The 19,858-nt window shown below is 38.6% G+C and overlaps 1 protein-coding gene, 1 non-coding gene and 1 pseudogene across 2 annotated transcripts in view; 2 read left to right on the forward strand and 1 right to left on the reverse strand.

Moving 5' to 3' along the window:
* Cerkl (ceramide kinase like) overlaps nucleotides 1–19,858 on the forward strand; it is a 130,244-nt gene that overhangs the window by 98,430 nt on the left and 11,956 nt on the right. The window contains exons 4-9 of the mRNA XM_008827963.3: nucleotides 11,229–11,303; nucleotides 12,291–12,468; nucleotides 12,545–12,604; nucleotides 13,139–13,164; nucleotides 13,257–13,362; nucleotides 18,544–18,640. Of these exons, the coding sequence (XP_008826185.2) occupies nucleotides 11,229–11,303; nucleotides 12,291–12,468; nucleotides 12,545–12,604; nucleotides 13,139–13,164; nucleotides 13,257–13,362; nucleotides 18,544–18,640 (542 nt within the window). The remainder of the gene's footprint in view (nucleotides 1–11,228; nucleotides 11,304–12,290; nucleotides 12,469–12,544; nucleotides 12,605–13,138; nucleotides 13,165–13,256; nucleotides 13,363–18,543; nucleotides 18,641–19,858) is intronic.
* LOC115069438 lies at nucleotides 3,587–3,693 on the reverse strand. The gene has a single exon (XR_003848706.1). It is a non-coding gene; the product is annotated as a U6 spliceosomal RNA (small nuclear RNA).
* Nucleotides 5,302–6,050, forward strand: LOC103729876 (annotated as a pseudogene).

Below are 19,858 nucleotides of genomic sequence, written 5' to 3' on the forward strand. Positions count from 1 at the left end.
TTACCATAAATCTGATGGAGAAAGAAAAATGGATTGATTTGTTCCTCTTCTTTCTTTTCTATCATTTGAGATGCACCATCGATTAGATGGCCAGAGGCAGGCTGTAAAGCACCAAAAGATCATGGAAAGGTCCAGATTCACAGAATAAAGGTTTCTAGATGACTGGTTCTCAGACCAAGAATGCAATCAAATCACCATGAGACCTTGTTAAAACCCACAGCCAGGTCCCTTCTGGGTGTGTGTGTGAGTCTGTGTAGGCACACACTCAACTCATACTGACTGCGTGAACTGGAGGTTAAGCCTAAGAACCAGGTAATGTTGATATTGCTGGTTAATAGACCACGCTTCTGTCAAAATCACCCTTGGATCTTAGAAACTGTAGACTGATTCAGTATAATATTCAGGATAGTATTTTTAAAGTTATTTTATTTCCATCAGTTACTGATTTACGTGCCTTTTCCTCATTTATTTTTGAATTGACTGAAACATATTCATAGTTAACATATGCAACATGATATTGTAGTAGTTGTAGACATGATGGAATGACTAAGTTGGGCTAATTTAACATATGCACACCTCCACATTTTAATTTTTTTGTGAAAATCAATCCTGCGCTCAGCAGTTTTCAATTACGTTACACGTTAATTGTTGTCACCATGCCGTATAGGAGAGCCTCCAGCTTCTCATCTGTCAGTCACTGGTCCTGTTTCTGTGGGTTGAATCTGTTTCTGTGGGTTGAATTTTTTTTCAGATTTCACATATAAATGATACTTTTACAGTATTTGTTTCTCTGTGTCTGGATTATTTTAGCTTTCATAATTTTCTCTAAATTCATCCATTTGTCATAGTCAGAAATAATAAGATGACCTTCTTTAAAAAGGCCACATTCCAGAGATGGAGAGATGGCTCATCAGTTAAGAGCACTGACTGCTCTTGTAGAGGACCTGGGTTCAATTCCCAGCATCCATATGGCAGCTACAAGCCGTCCTTAACTCCAGTCCCAGGGGAATCTGAAGCCCTCTTCTGTCCTCCGCAGCATGGCAGGACACAGGTGTACTCGCATACATGCAGGCAGTACACTCATACACATAAAAAAAGGCTATATTCCATTGTAAATACATTTTTTCCTTATCCATTTACCTATTGGTCATTTAGGTTGAGCCAATATCTTGGTTATTGAGGATACTGGTGCTGTGAACATGGGGGTGCAGATGTGTTCCTGACATAGTGATTTTATTTCCAAAGGAATGCAGGTAGCAGGACTGCTTAGTCATATGGTAGGTCTGTTCCCATTTTTGAGGATCTCCCATGCTGATTTCCATCACAATGGAAATCTTTTGGTATCCCATCAGGAGTGTGCAGGAACTTCTCCACATTCTGACTGATTTTAAAAAATAATAAATAAGACCAGTGAGATGGCTCAATGACAGGCCCTTGCCACCAAGCCTGATGACCAGAGCTCAATTCCTGAGACCCACATGGTGGAAGGAAAGAACAGACTTTCATATATTGTCCCCTGACTTCCACTGGCGCTCACAATAAATAAATAAATGAAATAAACATTTTTAATCTTAAAGAAATAAGTGGTGTCAGGTGATATCTTAATTTTGGTTTCTTTTTTTCTTTTTCATTTTTAAAGGACTGTACAAAATAATAGGTTTTATATGACATCTTTATGCATGCAGATTTGTACTTTGCTCATATTTCACTCCCATTTCTTATGTTTCCTCCACCTGTAAGTCGCTCTACTACTCCCTAATAGTCTTCTTCTATTCTCATGTCATGTATGTATGTGTGTATGTATGTATGTATGTATGAAAGCAGATGCAATATCAATTTTTCTGAGACTGGCTTAATTTTCTTCTATCATTTACCTGCAAATGACATAATTTCATTCTTCGTGTGACTAAATAAGCCTCCATTGTGTATATATACCAAATTTTCCTTATCCATTCATCTGTTATGGATATCCAGGCTGATTTATCACCTTATTTATTGTGAACAGTGTCACAGTAAACATGGATGTGCAAGCATCTCTGTGATGTTTGACTTTGATGCTTCTAGTATCTATCCCAGAGTCATATACTGGGTCATATAGTAGTTCTATTTTCAATTTGTTGAGGAAACTCCATCCTGATTTCCATAGTGTTTGTACCAGTTTACATTCCTACCAGTACTGAATAAGGGTTCCCTTTTCTCTTAGCTGACTTTTGTTGCCATTTGTTTCCTTGGAAACAATCATCTTGACTGGGATGAGATAAAATCCAAAAAGGTTTAATTTGTGTTTTCCTGGTGGCTAAGGAAGCTGAACTTTTTCAACTTTGTTGTCTATTTGTTATTTCCTTTTGAGAATTGTTGATTCAGTTCACTAGCCCATTTATTGATTGAATGATATGGGATTTTTTTGATGTTTAATTTGTGCAGTCTTTATATATCTTAGAAATTAGTTTCCTGTCTGGTGTGTATCTGTCAAAGAATTTTTTCCATTCTATAAACTTTCTTTTCACTCTGATAATTGTTGCCTTTGCTGTGCAGAAGCCTTAATTTTATTTTGTTTTTTTTTGAGATAGGGTCCCCCTGTAGCCTCAACTGGCTTGAAGCTCACTATGCAGACCAGGCTGGCCTAGATCTCACAGAGATCTGCCTGCCTCTGCCTCCGAGAGCTGGGATTAAAAGTGTGCACCACCATACCTGGTGTTAAGTACATTTTTTTTGACACTTTGAAGAAAACAGGTAAGTTCATGAGAAAGTCCATGTGAAGTTGTAAAATGCAGATAGTTCTATTTTATTTCAGGGAACTATGCTATTTGAAAAGATATCTAACCTACCATGTGCAGAAGCTTTTTAATTTCATACAATCCCATTTGTGAGTTCTTGGGCTTGTTCTTGTGCTATTAGGAGTCCTTTTTAGAAAGCTGGGCTTGGTGGTGCACGCCTTTAATTCCAGCACTTGGGATCCAGAGGCAGGAGGATCTCTGTGAGTTCAAGACCAGCCTGGTCTACGTAGTGAGCTACAGGTCAGCTGGGGCTGTAGAAAATCCTTGCTTATGCTGATATCTTGAACTCCTTTACCTGTGTTTTCATATAGCAAGTTTGAAGTTTCAGGTCTTATGGTCATATGATTTCTGCCCTTGTGTTTATTTATGTAATTGTGTTATTGATTTGCTATTTTGAATAATCCTTACATCTCTCAAATAAAATCAAGTTGTGTATGGTCTTTGTAATATGTTGTTTAATTCTCTTTACAAGCTTTCTTTTTTATGTGTATGAATCTTTAGCTTGTGTTTCTGTAAGTGTACCATGTGCATGCAATGCCCATGGAGGCCAGAAGAGGAGGTCAGATTCCCTGGAACTGGAGTTGGGGATGGTTTTAAGCTGCCATTTGGCTTCTGAGAGCTGAATCTGGCTCCTCTGCAAGAGCAGCAATAAGTGCTCTTACCCACTGAGCCACCTGTCCAGCCTTCTCCAGTTTGCAAGTTTTTAATGGACAGTTTCTATGGTGTTCATTAGGGAATTAAGTCTATAGTTTTATTTTTGTCATATCTTTATCTTGTTTTGGTATTGGACTTTGTAGAATAGCTTTGGTAAGAACATAAAACAATTAATGAATTTGCATGTCATCCTAGTCAAGGACATGCTCTCCATCTCTGTATCATTCCAACTTTAGTTTGTATATTACCATAGGGTGCTTATTGTGGTTATAAATTGCATTTCTGTGGTTAGTTAGTGTTCGGCATTTGTTTTATATCCTCATTGGTCATTCGTATGTATTTTTTAGAGAAATAAATATTCACAATCTTTACTCCTTTTTAAATGAGACTGAAATTTTAAAAAGAGACATTGAGTCCCTTATATGTAATTGTTCACTGTGTAATCACATTTTTGTTAATGAGAGACCTCATATACAATCATGGTCCCTAGGTTCCTAACAGAACTGAAAAATTCATGGCACTTAGTGAACACATAGCTAAAAAAAGCAAGAGATAAGGAAATACCAAAAAAATCAAGAAAATGCCCAAGAAAACTCAGTAAAGGGGTTAGGACCTTCCATGAATGGACATGAATGTTCATGGTACATTATCTTTTGGTAAGCAAATCTATGATGAAACAAAACAAGCAGCCACCATGGCTGTATTTCTGAAAAGAATCTTCCTAAGAGGAGCCACAGGCAGGTCCTTCAGGAGGGATCCAGAGAAGGTCCTGCTGTCATAGAATGTGACAGCAGAGACCTTCCATTGGTCAAGGTATAGATGTGGAAGACAGTGCTGCCCCAGACCCACACCTTGAGTAGGTCCAAGTCATGTGTATGCCTTGGTTTTAAACAAAGATATTTAAAACTTTTAAAATGATTTATTTTAAAAGTTTATGGGATAAGGACATAAAGTTTTTCATGATTTTAAAAAATAATACTTCATGCTTTGGGAATTCCATGTACAGTTCTTCTGTTGTGTCCAGAAAAAACTTTTTTGTTGTGGTCATCTACCATCTCTGTCTCATCATTTTTTGTCCCCTGTAACTCAGTGATCTCCAAGCCTTGGGGAGAGGAGTATGATAGCGTTTGTAGCTAGGAGCAGTAGCATATATAGCTAGGTGTGTACTAGGCTATACCATCTTGGTTTGTCCACACTCTCTGGTCATGTCTATGCTCTCTGATGTTTGCACAGTGACAAAATCAACTACAAATACATTTCTCAGAATGTAGCACTATCATAAGTCACATATATCTGTATTTTGGATATGAACCCCTTACCAGCTGTGGGTGTTTACATGTTTTGTCCTATTCTGTTGGTCATCTCTCACTCCATTGATTAATGTAGTGTAATCCCATGTGTCTGTTTTTGCTTTTGTCATCCATGCTTTTGGGATCATACCAGAAAATCATTGCTCAGACCACTGGCATGGACCTCTCCTCTCTGTTGTCTTCTAGTAGTTTTCAAATCCGTTGTCAGTTGACTGCATACCTGAAAGGCAAGGGTCTAATTGCATTATTCTGTATGTGAACATCCAGCCTCCAGGTTTATTGAAAAGACTATTATTTCCAAGTTGTGATTTTTTTTGGTACATTTGTGAAAAAACAGTTGGCCATAAATTCTTGTGGTTGTTTTATTTGGAGAGGAGGGGCTTTGTATTATATTCTGTTGGTCTGTGCATCTGTTTGTATGCCAGTTCCACATTATTGCAATGACTGCAGTTTTGTAGCAGATTTTGAAGTTAGGGGTTATCATGCTTAAGTGTTGCTCTTTTTCAAGAAGTTTTGGCTACTTAGGGTCTTCTTGGTTTCATACAAATTTTAAGAATTTGTTTTCTGTGTGTGTGCAGAAGGTGCTGAGGCCAGCTTGACACACAAAATTTGTGGGCTACAGAGGTCTGGTCGCTCTGTTGTCACCAAGGCCATGACCTCCAAACTCCTGCAAACAATCAGCTTTGGGCTGCTGGCTTGGGCAATGGCACTGTGCACCGACGGGATCTCACAGAACTTTGGCCTCCAGCATCTCTCCAGTAATCACGTCGCATGGGACAACCTTAAGACCAATACAGAAGTTGGAGACATGGCAAAACAGTACCAAGAAAAGGTCTTTGGTTACAGATCATGTGATCACATGCCTCATGATATCAGAGCTGGAATCCAGGAGCAGCCAGTACTGGCTATTGGATGGTTTCCAGAGGACATTAGTACAGGTTGAAGTCTTGGACAAAATCTATAGTGATCAGTTTGAACATTCCATTTGAGACACTAAAAGATCGCTTGAGCTGTCCATTGATTCACCCTCAAAGTGGGAGGCTCTATAACCTGGACTTCAGTGCACCTCATGTGCATGGGATCGATGATATCACTGGTAAGCCTCTAGTTCAATAGGAAGGTGATAAACCTGAAGCCTTTGCTGCTGGCTAAGACATACAAAGGTGCATCAAAACCAATTATCAAACTATACAAGAGCCGAGGAGTGCTCCACCAATTTTCTAGGGCTGAGACTAACAAAATCTGACCTTATATTTGCACATTTTTCTCAAACAAGATCATACCTATTCAATCCAAAGATGTATACTGAGCCCACCATTGGAAGAACTGGGAAGACTTAGTCAGTCATTCAATCCTGTGTGTAGTATTGGTGCCACATCCAGATTAGAAGCTAGCTGAGATGGCTTGCAGCTTCTTATCTAGTTTAAATAGTGAAGTGATAGAGGAATGAGTGGGTAGAAAGAGTTCATGAAGAAAAAACCCTCTGCACATGTTACGCCCTTTACAAGAAAGTCAGTGCAGACTGGATTTCCACTGGTGTTGACCTGTGCTGTAGTTGGGGGTTGACAGCCATGCTGCTATCATAACTGTTTTGCATGCAATGGTGGGAGCTCTGGTTCTCCCCACCTTCCAAAGGCTGATGGAGAGCTCTGATTCTCTCCACCTTCCAAAGGCTCTTAAACCACAGCTCCAGTAAGCCTGGAGCTCTAAGGGCTCTAGGCCTGGCTTTGCCCCAGTCCTCTTCTGTGACCTCTCGATGACAATTGAATCGATGCTGATTGCACTCAGTGGTTTGTTTCTTTCCAGTGACTATGTCTCCCTCCTCAGATACCCTGGTTTCTCCGCACTGTTTTCTCACATCTCTTTGCTCCCTTAATAGGATCTCCAGTAATACTGAGAGTTACTGCATTTATCCCTCTCACTTCTTTCTGTGAACTGAGAGCTAGGAAACTGAGTTGAATCTCTTTACCCTGGAAACTGAGCTGGACAGAGGGGCTTACTTTACACAGCTGTTCTGACCCTTGGGCCCACTCTGTACCTTTTATTATAAAAAGAAAAGAAAAGAAAAAAAAGATTCCCAAAAGTCTTTTGAAATTCTCAGAAAACAAGAGACTTACTCACTTAGGAAATGTTGGATGACCATATCTTATGTATAGAGCTAGTAATCAGACCATACACTATTAGTGGGCTAATGGGATGGTTAGATAAATAGTGAACACACCAAGCAGAGGATAAGTACAGTAAAGGGATTGAGGTCTGTGGGCCTGAGGAAAGTGTTTCACATTGTACTGATGGTGAATTTTGAGAGCTTTACCATTATAGGAACACAGAATATTGCTTTTCTTCATATTCCCAAGATGCAGTCTATAGGTGACCACTGCAGTCCAGAAATGAAGATTCTAATATTTTGTCAATCATTTTTTTCTCATAGAAATAGAAAATAATTTCTTCTTAAAATCTTTTAACGAATGCATTATTTCTATGAGAAAAAATGTGCAATTTTCTTTTGAATTGCATTTAATCTTTTGACAGTGATTGCTTTAGGTAGTATGCACATTTTAGCAACATTAATTTCCCGAATTCATGAATACAAGATATCTATACATTTATTTCTGTCATCTTTGATTTCTTTCATTGATGTTTTATAGTTTTTAGGTTATATCCTTCACTTCTTTGGTTAAATGTATTTCTAAGTATTTTTTGCAGTTACTGTAAATGCGTTTATTTTCTTGCTTTCTGTTTAAAACAGGTTGCTAGTGTTTACAGAAACACTGTAGATATGTATTGATTTTATATCCTGCAACTTTACTCAATTTACTACTTCTACTAGTTTTTGGTAAATTTTTAGTTTTTCTGTGATCACATTATTGCAATGGTGATGATTTAGCTTCTTCTTTTTGAATATTTGGTTTCATCCTCTTGACTAACTGTTTTGGTGAGGACTCCTAGAAAGAATTTGACTAGACATGTTGAAAGTGGGTATCTTTATGAGCACCTTTCAATAAACACTTGGGTGTTGTTATTTTTGCTCAACTAAGGGCCATAACTGAGTAATTAGAGTCAGAATATAGCTTGTCTTTTGGTGAATCAGTCAGAATGAATTTAGCCATTAGTTAAGGTGAGCTTTTCTTTGCATTGATATTACTAGAGTCCTGGCATAATTATGCTTATTTATCATTAGTAGTTAAAGAAAGTTTATTAATATTTAATGGTTAAATGGTAAATGATTTTTTTTCAGTGACATCTTAGTTCATAATGTCTGAGCTGCCCTAGCATCTTCAACTGAATACATAATGAGATATTTTCAAGTGATACAAATTGAGGTGCTTATTCATGGCCACAGAAACGCTCCTGATTAGCAAATTCTCGAGGAGTAATCTTTGCCTTGGCAACTGGTTACACACCAGACACATGATTTCACAGCTCTTGGTTATTTTTGGGTCTCTTTGATGTGTCTTTTTATAAAAAGCATTTTTATTGATTCTTTGAGAATTTAATACAATGTATTTTGATAATATTCAGACTATCTCCCACATCTCTAGCCCTACCTTTCAATCACCCAGCATTCATGTTTTCTATTATTATTATTTTTAAAATCCCATTTAGTCTAATTTGTGTTCCCCAATTGTGTTTCCAAGTGCTCTTAGGTGTGGTTCCATCTCCTGGAGCCTGGACATCTTACATGGCATCACACTTTAAAGGAAACAGATTTCTCCCTCTTCCAGAAACTATCAGTTATCAATAGTTCCTCAACTAGGACTGAGGCTTCTTGCACACCTCCCCCATCCATCCTGGAATTTTTACATCTGGCCTGAGCTTGGCAGGTCTTATGTATGCTGTCACAAGTTCTGTGTGTTCATATGGGAAATTACCCTGTTGTGTCTGGACAACATGATTTCCTTGTATTCATCCACCACTTCCTCACCTGTGTTCTTAAATAAAAGGAAAACCTGTAACTTAATTACTCTTCTAATAATTTTCAACAACTTTTAGCCTTTTAGAAAGACCTTTATGTCAGATTTTAGCCACACATAAACATCACATGAGTTGTCTCAGGAGCTCTTTCCCACTGTAGACTGATGGGAGGGAATTCTTGAGTATTTTACGTTATCTTAATGATTATATAAGTCAAATTATGTCTCAGAAACAGATTTTCAGATGGAAAGTGTCACGTTAATTTTCTTCAAGTACTATTTTTCCCTTCAGATGTGTAAAGGAATCCCATTTGGGGTGAGAGTTTATCTCTACAATTCATAAAATGTCTTTTTAAATATTTGTTGGGATTTATATAGATGCTGTATTTCTGTTTCAGTTACTGCTTGGGTTTTTCTTATTTATATATTCGTGCATTTGTCTCCTCTTCACAGCCTTTCTTTTGCTGTTGAAGATCATTTTTGTATAGAAACTAAAGACTTATTCATTACAGTTGGTTGGAGTAACCTATATAATTAGAATTTTGAGTCTAGGAAATAGAAAATAGATACCATCATCAAAATAACTTGGAAGCAGGAAATTGTTTTCTAGTTTTTTGTGATTCTAGAGATGTAACACAAGGCCTTGTACATGCTAGTCAAGCACTGCACTTCTGGGTTAATATACTTAGCCTAGTTTTCTAACTTTTGTAGTGTTTTCACAATTTTAAGTCATTAAGAAGTTCAACAATCAATTTCGAAAACACCTGATGTGCATCTGTATTAGTCACTTTTCTGTTGCTCTGATAGAAACATTGACCAAAGCAATTTTAAAAAAGAAGAGTTTATTTGAGCTTACTGTTCTGGGGGAATTACAGTCCATAATGACAGGGAGGCATGGTGACTAGAAGTGGCTGGAGCAGGAGCAACAGAAGCTAAGCTCTCACATCATCAAGCAGGCACAGGAAGCAAGAGAGCAACTGGAGATACGGCAAAGCTTAAGAAGTCTCTAAGCCCACCCCCAGTGACGTGCTTCCTCCAGGATAGCCACACCTTCTAAGACCTCCCAAAACAGTGCCACCATCTGGGGAAAAAATGTCCAAATACTTGGAGCCTATGGGGGACATTTTCATTCAAACCACCACATTCAACCCACTGGCCTCCACAGGCTCATGACCATATAAAATGCAAAATGCATTTAGTCCACCTTTAAAAGTCCCCATAGTCATTACCAGTCTCAATACTATTCAAAAGTCCATAGTCCAAAGTCTCTTTTGAGACTCAGGTGAATATCTTAACTGTAAGCCTCTATAAAACCAAAAGACAAATTACATAGTTCCAACATACAGTGGAATCGAATACACATTACCATTCCAAAGGGGAGGAATGGAGGCATAGTGAGGAAATACCAGACCAAAACAAGACCGAAAATCAGCAGGTCAAACACCAAATCCAGTAGCTCCGTGTCCAGCTTCTGGGACTTTACTTCCAAAGGGCTTAGATGGCTCAGCCTCTCTAGTTTTGCTGCGTGCAACACGTATCTCTCTCTTGAGCTGGTACCACGCCCAGGTCTTCTTGGCAGATGCTTCACAGCTCTGGCATCACAAACGTCTTCTTGGGGTTTCCATTCCAACCAAGCTTCACCTTCACAGCTTCACATAATGGCCTATCAGGACCTTCTCTGTGCAGGAGAACTCCTGCTTCATGCTGCCTGGCCTCCGAGGCTCTCTGAAACTTCAGAGGAAGAACTGATGATCCCTTCATTCTTGCCTTTTTCATGCCTCTAAAGCCAGCACTAGGTGAAGACACTGCCAAGTTTGACTGAAAGTTTTTGATGGATCCCCACACTGCTCTATCCATTGAAGCTATTCTCTTCAGTGGCCCCTGCAGCATTTTCCTTTCACAAGTTGAATGCTTAACTGGGTGTGGTCTTGCCCTGGAGGCACTCTCTCCATTGTTTAAGGGTGACTCTCTAGACCCCTCCTTAATCACTTTAATCTCCTTATCAAAGGGATCCTCTCCAGCACATGCCAAGACTCCCAGATTAATAATCTTCCTAGTGCTCTTTTTCAATCCATCCTGTACATTCTGTATTTCTTTCTGTTCCATTTGCTCTTTTTCACTGTAAATCTGTGTAATATTCACCATTAATAGCCACACCACCATTTCTATGTTATGCTGTATTGAAATTTTTTCTGCCAGAGAATTTAGTCCATGGTTTTTCAACTTAGCCTCAGGCAAGTTCTTAGGCTGTGGGCACCAGACTCTTTGCCAAAATATCCTAATTGCTGCTTAAGTCCTTATTTCCCTCTGGAACTACATTGTTCTCAAGACTACTTTCTTCCAGGTGTCTACTAGACTGGCCTGTTAAGCTCTGCTTACAGCAAACAACTGCTTTTCTAGCCCAAACTTCCAAAGTCTTCCACATTCTTCCAAAACCTCACATGCATCTATGCTGTGAAGTTATATTTCTAACAACTTAGCATTACATAGTGATACTTATGTAAAATAAGAGCACTTGATAATTTAAAACACATGTCGTACTAGTAGTACATGCTTTAAAATTGTTTTGGCAGGCTCTACGAATGTATTGGCACATTCTCTTTATGGAATACCTCACGTGGTGACTGCAACTATGCACATTATAATGGGTAAGGATTCTTCTAGAGTCCTCGTGCTGTAGTAAGAAAATTTTATTCATATAAGAAACACAATTATATTTCTGTCAGTCTTACCTAGGAACAGTTAAATTCTTTTACTCTGAACATAGACATGTTTGATTAATTAGCTCAAAGGCAAGGATTCTTTTCTTTTAATTGTCTTTTATTTCAAAACACTTGCTTTGTAAAAGCGATTAATGGAGTTTTACTGTAATCCTGACAGAAAAAAAAAAAAATGTTGGAAAGATGTTCCAAATCACAACTGTAAAACCAGGTGAAGAAAATCCATGCATGCATGCTATTTGGTTATGTAATTTGCACTATTGTTTGACTGTACTAAGACTTCAGGATTAAGATTATATTATCAAAAGAGTAAAATGACAAGAAAATATTTTATTTTTATTTTGTGTATGAGTTTTGCCTGCCTGTGTGTATGTAAGTGCACCTGTGTGTGCAATGCCTGTGGAGGCAAGAAGAGGGCATCAGAGCCCCTAGAACTGGAGTTAATAGGTGTTTGTTAGCCCCCATGTGGGTGCTGGGAACTGAACTCAGATCCTCTGCAAGCGCAGACAGTGCTCTTAACTGATGAGCCATATCTCCAGACTCAAGAAAAATATTTTAACCCATATACCTCTATAGACCATAAATTGTTGCGTTTACTAGCATTTAAGTTCAGCTAAATGCAGTGTAGAATTAATGTTAGCTGTAGGTTTTCTTCATATGTCTACCTCAGTTTCACATCCTCAGCCTTGTTTTAGGTGACTAGGAAAGAGGCCACAAAAAACTTACTACTTTGGGTTTCTCTCTCAGAATCAGAAAATGTTTAAATGGCATTTACAGTGGTTATAGGTAAAGACAGGTGAAGTGAAAGCAAGGATAGTCACTATGGCATATGGTACCTTGAAGTCATCTTCTGTGATGCTCTCTGATGCTTGCTGTTTTGACCACTCACTGATGGATTCAATATTAACGTTCAAGGGCACATGCAGTCCGTGGATGTCTGCACCTTTAGCTCTGCTGGCAAGCTTCTTCGCTTCGGGTTCTCAGCCATGTTCGGCTTTGGTGGAAGGACTTTGGCTCTAGCAGAAAAATATCGATGGATGCCCCCTAGTCAGCGGAGAGACTTTGCTGTAATTAAAGCACTCACCAAACTTAAGTGAGTATTTTTCTTAAACCAAACATTCTATGTCCTAAGATCAATAACTATTAAAACAAGTTGTATTCTTTTTTAGCCCAGAGGATTGCAAAATCTCATTTTTACCAACTGATTGCTTTCAGGATGAACAAGAAAAGTAGGTAAAATCTCTATGAATTGATATCTTTACCTTTCTTTAAAGAATAAAATATTTTGACATAAGCAATTTATCACACTTACGAATTTCCACTATTTTCTTACATATTAATGAAGAGCATAGAATCATAAACTAATGCAGGCTCTAGTAAGCATGCCGTTTACCTTCTGTCTTCACAAGCCACCATTCATCCATTCATGTATTGATCTGTCTATCCAATACCCATTCAAGTGCCTACTGTGATCCAGAGACTTTGGATACAGCCATGAGCCAAAAGCTAACCAAAATATACAGTTTTGATCCTCATGAGAATTTTAATTTAGCATGGAATATAAATATTAAAGCCACATTAAAAAAGAGTTATAGTCATTATGAAATGAAAATCATTTCTTATAATACTTTTCTATCTTTAAGTGATTTTCTTAAGAAAATATTTATATATGCAATGATGGGTTCTCTAATTTTCCCCTTATTTAATAGATGCTGATTTTGCTTATCTGTGATGTCTTTTTGACTCTGTTTCCTTACTTTTAGGAGATTACAGGAACCTCCAAATTTAGGTGAGTTGGAAGGTATCTCTGAGACCTTAATAGGCTATGGTGACAGTGTACTTTCCTGAAGGAAGGTAACCAGCCACTTATGTTCCCTTTAGACTGTGGTCAATGGCAAACGATCCAGGGCCAGTTCTTGAATGTCAGCATCATGGCTATTCCCTGTCTGTGTTCAGTAGCACCTAGAGGCTTGGCACCTGACACCAGGTGAGTGTTCTAATTAGTCACTGGTACTCATTTTTTAAAAATACATAATTTTTCTTTTGTAATACTTTAGCACTTAGCTGGCTAGAGACTTGTTAAGAGGTAGATTTTATGATATAAGTGCAGAGAATAAGTGTCAATGGAGTTCTCAGCCACAAAAGGGACCAATCCTCATCCCACCACATCCCTTAATACAACCCTCATCCCATAAGGCTCAAGGACCACCACAGAAGAAAGGATAGAAAGTCTGTGAGAGCCAGAGATCAGGGAGGAGTACAGTGAAACAGTGTGTTATGGGAATGACAGAAATACTTCACTCATAAACACACAACAGCTATGGTTACTTATACAAGACCTGCACAGGATCAAGCCAGTCAACATTCTAGCACATGAGGGTGGTGGCTCATGAGTTCCTAACCCTAAGGAGCTATTGACAATTAATGGCTTTTGTGGGAGGGAGAGTCAGTTTTCTTGAAGGGTCTAGTCCCTGGTAAGTCTACCATGCTCCAGTGGGTGGCCTCACACCCATGAGTATATAGGCATCATAAATTATACTTGGTAGGTTATTGAAAATAAAAAAGACACAAAGTTGGGAGATGATCGGTGTGAATCGGGAAGGAGTTTAGTGGTGAATATGATCAAAATACATTGTATGAAATTCCCTAAGAATTAATGAAAGTTATGTTAAAATTTTTTAAAAAGAATAGTAATTATGGGGAGAAGATGCAGTTTATGTATGATATTTTAGAGAACAAATGTTGAATTGTCAGATAATCAGTGAGTTTTTACTAGGCCTCTGGTCATACTATTACTTGGGTTTTGTTGACATAACATTGCTTCACACCTGCCTTGTTTGCTTTATCCTTGCTACATGTTTAGACTATCATACTGATTTTTTAAAGGTTTTCATTATTATTTTTATTCTTAACATTTTATTTGCAGACAGATGGAAGTCTGAAAAGAGAATCATTGCTATTTTTTTCTTGGCAAATTTTTTTAATGGATTTATTTATTTTTACATATATTTTTATTGAATTTTGTGCATTTCATATAATAGATCTTAAATTTAGAGCCCCTCCACTATCCACACCTCCTCATCTCCCCCCCAATCTCATGCATATGTCCCTCAACTTTCATCAGCGAATCTTCCTCATACGACAGAATGCAATGCACAGAGAAGGCCACAACTGGTCAGGTATTAGGGAATAAGAGACTGCAGAGTTACCTCTTTAGAGGGGGGAATGTTAGAGTACCCAAAAGCCCCATAAAAATAAACAAATGAAAGAAGAAAAAAAGAAAAAGAAAAAAGTGATGGGGAGCTATGGGAGGTGTTGGAAGGGAGGGAGTGGGCATGGATTTGATCAAAACACCTTATATGCATGTATGAAATTCTCAATAAAGTTTTTGTAAAAGTTAAAAAAAAAACAGACTTCAGAGTGCATGTCCCTGGATAGGACTCCTGTCTTAAACCTCACCCACACATGGCTCAGGGACCATTGTAGAAGAGGGGCCAGAAAGATTGAAAGAGGCAGGGTTGGTGTATGAATGTAAGAAAACAGGTTTTCAGGTCACTGGGAACTTGCGTATATGAACTTGCAACAATGGTAACACAGCATGCACAAGACCCATGCCAACTCAATCAGACAAAAAGCCAGTATGGAACTGTGTACATGGGCAGCAGACCCTAACATTAGGTGAAGAACTATTGGCAACTGATTACTGCTGAGTGATGGACAGTAGATCTTCTTTAAAGGAGTGACTCTAGGTGGCCTGACTAGACTCCAGTGGATGAACTTGCATGGAGGGACATCTGGGTACAAATGCTTGATGGGATAGGTCTCAACATATATTATACTAAAATTCGATGTTTCTTGTGGATGTCTGTGCTTCCAATTCTAATACAAGGATAAAAATTCTTAGGACAGTGAGCTAGTTTAGTGGTTAAGAGTGTTTACTGCTCTTGCAGAGAATCTAGGTTTGGTTGATAGTTTCAGCTTGAGGAAATATTTTGGTTCTGCTTAATGTAAACAGTGACACATAGGGATTTCCTGACCATATTTTCATTTAACTAGTGAGACTTAAGTATCCCCTTAGAATTAAAGATATCCATCCTCTTGAATATTCTTTTAAACAGCTGTACATTATGAATCTAAAACATAATTCTCTTCTGAATGTAGTCATGTAGAACACAGAAGAAAAGATTAGAACTGCTGTGAAGGACAGTCAATTTAGAAATTTTCCCCTTAAAATGAAATGAGAGCATGACTTAGGTAATTTGGTGGCTGAAAACATCTTAATAGTTTCAATTTCCCTGAAAAAAATTTAACCAAAACGATTAACAGCTAGAAAAGGATTGATTTTAAACTTCTTTCTTCCTTATAAAGGTGACAAACAAGGAAGTATCCACAGTTAGGGAAGAAAATAGAGAAACTAATAACCTCCATAACCCAGGTGACATGGTACCTCTAACTACATTTAGTGCTGAAACCGGAAAGGGGTACTTGAATCTTGAATTAGTCTTAGTTGTTTGATCCTTGTTGTTCAGAAATGCTAGATAGTTCTGTGCTTCCCTATGCTGTTCCCTTTGTGAAGCACAGAGAAACAGTTCACTAGTGGAGGACCTGTGCCCTGGAGGCTCTTTTTGGAAGCTCTAACCCTGTTGCCAATTACCTTCCCAATGTAAGACTCCTCTTTAGAGAGATGACTCATGCCTCCTTCGAGGCCACTTCCCATGCATTGGGCTTACCTGCTTCCATTGCTGACTATCCAGGTCAGCATCGAGGAGCATTTTGGAGAAGGATGACTAGAGAGTCCATCTGGGGTTTAGAGTCCAAATATGACGTGCTTCGTAAAGCTTCAGAGTGGGCTTCAGTTCACCAGAGAGTCTCAGAAATGTAGCTTCTGAATAGGAAAGCTATTCGATTTTTCTTCCTCATGAAGAAGTTTAATTTATTTCAAAATAACCCCAATGCAAATTTCATGATAAAGAAATTATGAACCAATTTTCTTTTAAAACTTATTATATTTATTGTTTTATTTTCTGTGTGTGGGTGATTTGCCTTGCATGCATGTAAGTGCACCATGTGTGGGCAATGTCCATCAGAGGCCGGAGAGGAGCCCCTGGAACTGGAGTTATGGATGATTGTTAGCTGCCACGTGGGTACTAGGAATCAAACCTGGGTCCTCTGGAAGAACAAGTGTTCTTAACCACTGAGCCATCTCTCCAGCCCCAGGAACCAATATTCTTATATTCCAAATTTAAAGGCAATACTGTATATGAAGTATGTGTGTCAGACATAGAGAGTTTTAACTCATAGTAAATAATAGTAGACTTAGGCAATGCTTTTCATATTTATAGTCACACAGCTAAGGAAAAGGTCATACAGGGACCCTGCTCTGAACATTTAGTGCTGTTTGTTCTCAGCAGGGAAGAGGTTGCATGGAGGCAGTAGAATACTGGACCTGGGTGATTACGAGCTCTGGTGCCAGTAATTGTTTTGATTTTCTCTGTGCATCTTTGAGAACATCACTTCCACTGGGGGGTGGTCTAGTCTTACTTAAAATGATTCAGTGACAGGGCTGGAGAGGTGGCTTGGTAATTAAGAGCACTGACTGTTCTTGCAGAGGACCCAGGTTCAATTCCCAGCACCCACATGGTAGCTAATGACCATCCACAACTCTAGTATCAGGGGATCTGATGCTTTCTTCTGACCTCTGTGGGCATTGTATGACTTGGGTGCACTTACACACATGCAGGCAATACACTCATACATATAAAGTAAAAGCAATAAAATGTTTTTGTTTTTTTTTAAAAATGACTCAATAACAAGAGGATCTCAAAGGTGCCTCATAGCCCTAGTCTGAGTCCTCTATGTGGTTTAAGATCTCTTTTTAATGTCATTGTTATTGTTGGAATAACTTCATATTTGCACTGAAATTAAGCATGAACTTAATTGCATATATTCTCCTAAATACCTTCTAAAGTCAATGATTTTTGTTAGTGGGTACTGTGGCACTAAATCCCACCTCTAGATTTCTAGTCTCTTTTATTGGATGTGAGTATCATGCAAAATTAAAATTGCAGTCTTTTAGTTGAACATGTATGGTGGCAATTGTTCCCTCCATTTCATCTATTTAAGGCACTTTGATCTACTTTGTCTCCTATGTCACTTTGAACTTCGGCTTATAAGTAAATACTTAAACCAGAGTTTAGATTTTTAGAGAATGTCTAGCTGTATCACTTAGGCCATTTGGAAATGTTTGTTATTTCATAATGCATCTTTTAAACAGCATACATAGTTTCATGTTTAGAATTCTTAAATAACTGCAGTCGGGGCCTGGAGAGATGGCTCAGCAGTTAAGAGTACTGACTGCTCCTCCAGAGGACTGGGTTTCATTCCCAGCACCCACATGGCTGCTAACAACCATCTATAACTTCAGTTACAGGGGATCAGATGCCCTCTTCTGGCATCTGTGGGTATTGCAGGACATGAGTGCACTCATAAATGCAAGCAAAACACTCATACACATAAAATAAAAATAAATTAATTAAAAATAGCTGCAGTGGATCTAAAATTATTTTTTAATGTGAGTAGGATGCATGGAAGTCTGATTTTTACAGACTGTGCAGTAAGGAGCTGCTGAGAAAGAAGTCAGTAGTTTAGTAAACCCAACTTGAAAGCCTGCACCACTTAAAAACAGCACAGCAAATCTCTTTTAAGAATTTTAAGTCAGGGGCTAGAGAGATGGCTCAGCAGTTAAGAGCACTGGCTGCTCTTCCAGAGGATCTTATGCCCTCTTCTGGCCTCTGTGGGCATTGTGTGGCATGGGTGCACTTACATACATGCAGGCAATAAACTCATTCACATAAAATAAAAATAAAAAACATTTTAAGAACAAAAGCAACAAAGAATTTGTTAAGACATTTCAGCTGTATGGGGCTGGAGAGATGGCTCAGCAGTTAAGAACACTGGTTGTTCTTGCAGAAGACCTGGGTTTGAATCCCAGCACCCACAAAAAAAATAAAATATTTTTTAAAGAATTTTAGGTAAATTTAACATGGTCATTTGTCTGTCTTGCTCAGTGTGTCCAGTAAGCAACATATTTGTTATAAAAATAATATGAAGTAGTTTGTTAAGTAATCTCTTAATAAACATAATTTCAAATACAAATATTTAATTTCAGATTAAATAATGGAAGCATGGCTCTTATAATTGCACGAAATACCTCTCGATCAGAATTTATAAAACACCTGAAAAGATACGCCAGTGTAGAAAATCAGGTATAGTACCTTCTTTTTGTGACTCTGTAAAGCTGTTAATCATGGAGAAATAACTTCAGGATTTGACATAGTCTCGCCTCACGAGAAAGCTTTATTTTCTTCTACATTCATTACTCTTTTTATCTCCCCCAGTGTTTCTTTCACATTTGGAAAGTGTGCGCCAGTATTAACATACACTTGCCTTTTTGAGATATACAGTTTTTTTCCTTGTACAAGGAAAAACCAAAATTCTAGTGTTACATTGAAAAGTGAAGGGAGTTAGGGGTACAGTCACATATACAAGTGTTCTTTAGAATGAAAAGTAGTGAAATCTGAGAACTGAGCCTTCTTGATTTTATGACAGCAGACCCTAAAGTTATGATGTTTAGATTTTCATGACATTTCTTTACAATGTCCTTATTCTTTGATTGCAATAGATTTGAAAATACATGTTTAAAACACATTTTATAGATATTACCTGAAACTGTAATTTTTAGAGATATATATTTCTATGTGAGTGACTAGATTTAAACAGAAACAGTAACTATCATAAGCCATATTTTCTGGCACATTATGACTCATGTGTTAGTCTTGAAGTACACTGGTGTGGCTGTAAAATCTATAGTTTCACACATTCTTTTTAAGAATAGTTTATTATTTCACTACTATCCTCAGGCCTCTTTGGGTAAGTCTATAGCACAGCTCTCAACGCTGGGACTCCCTAAGCCACATTCACCCTTCCATTCCCCCCCCCACCGTTCTATACTCCTAGTTTGGGCCCTGCTCCATTCCTAGTCTTGGGGCCCCAGACACCTGGGGAACCAATTCTGCTTCCTGATCCTTCTCACCCAGACGAACTCAGTCCCTTTCTTGGGCTCTAGGAGCACCTCTTCTGGTCCTGGCCCCGCCCTCACCTCTCTCTGCTTCCCTGGGCCTGCACCACCAGCTAACTCTCCTAGCCTGCACTACTATCCTCAGTCCTCTTGGGGTAAGTCTATAGCGCAGCTCTCCATGCCGGGACTCCCTAAGCCACATTCACCCTTCCATCCCCCCCACCCCACCCCCACCCACTGTTGTATACTCCTAGTTTGGACCCTGCTCCATTCCTAGTCTTGGGGCCCCAACCAATACTGCTTCCTGACCCTTCTCACCCAGACGAACTCAGTCCCTTTCTTAGGCCCCAGAAGAACAGCTTCTGGTCCTGGCCCCGCCCTCACCTCCCTCTACTTCCCTGGTCCT

Source organism: Nannospalax galili, unplaced genomic scaffold (assembly GCF_000622305.1).
Source record: "Nannospalax galili isolate Female #2095 unplaced genomic scaffold, S.galili_v1.0 scaffold892, whole genome shotgun sequence".
NCBI lineage: Eukaryota > Metazoa > Chordata > Mammalia > Rodentia > Spalacidae > Nannospalax > Nannospalax galili.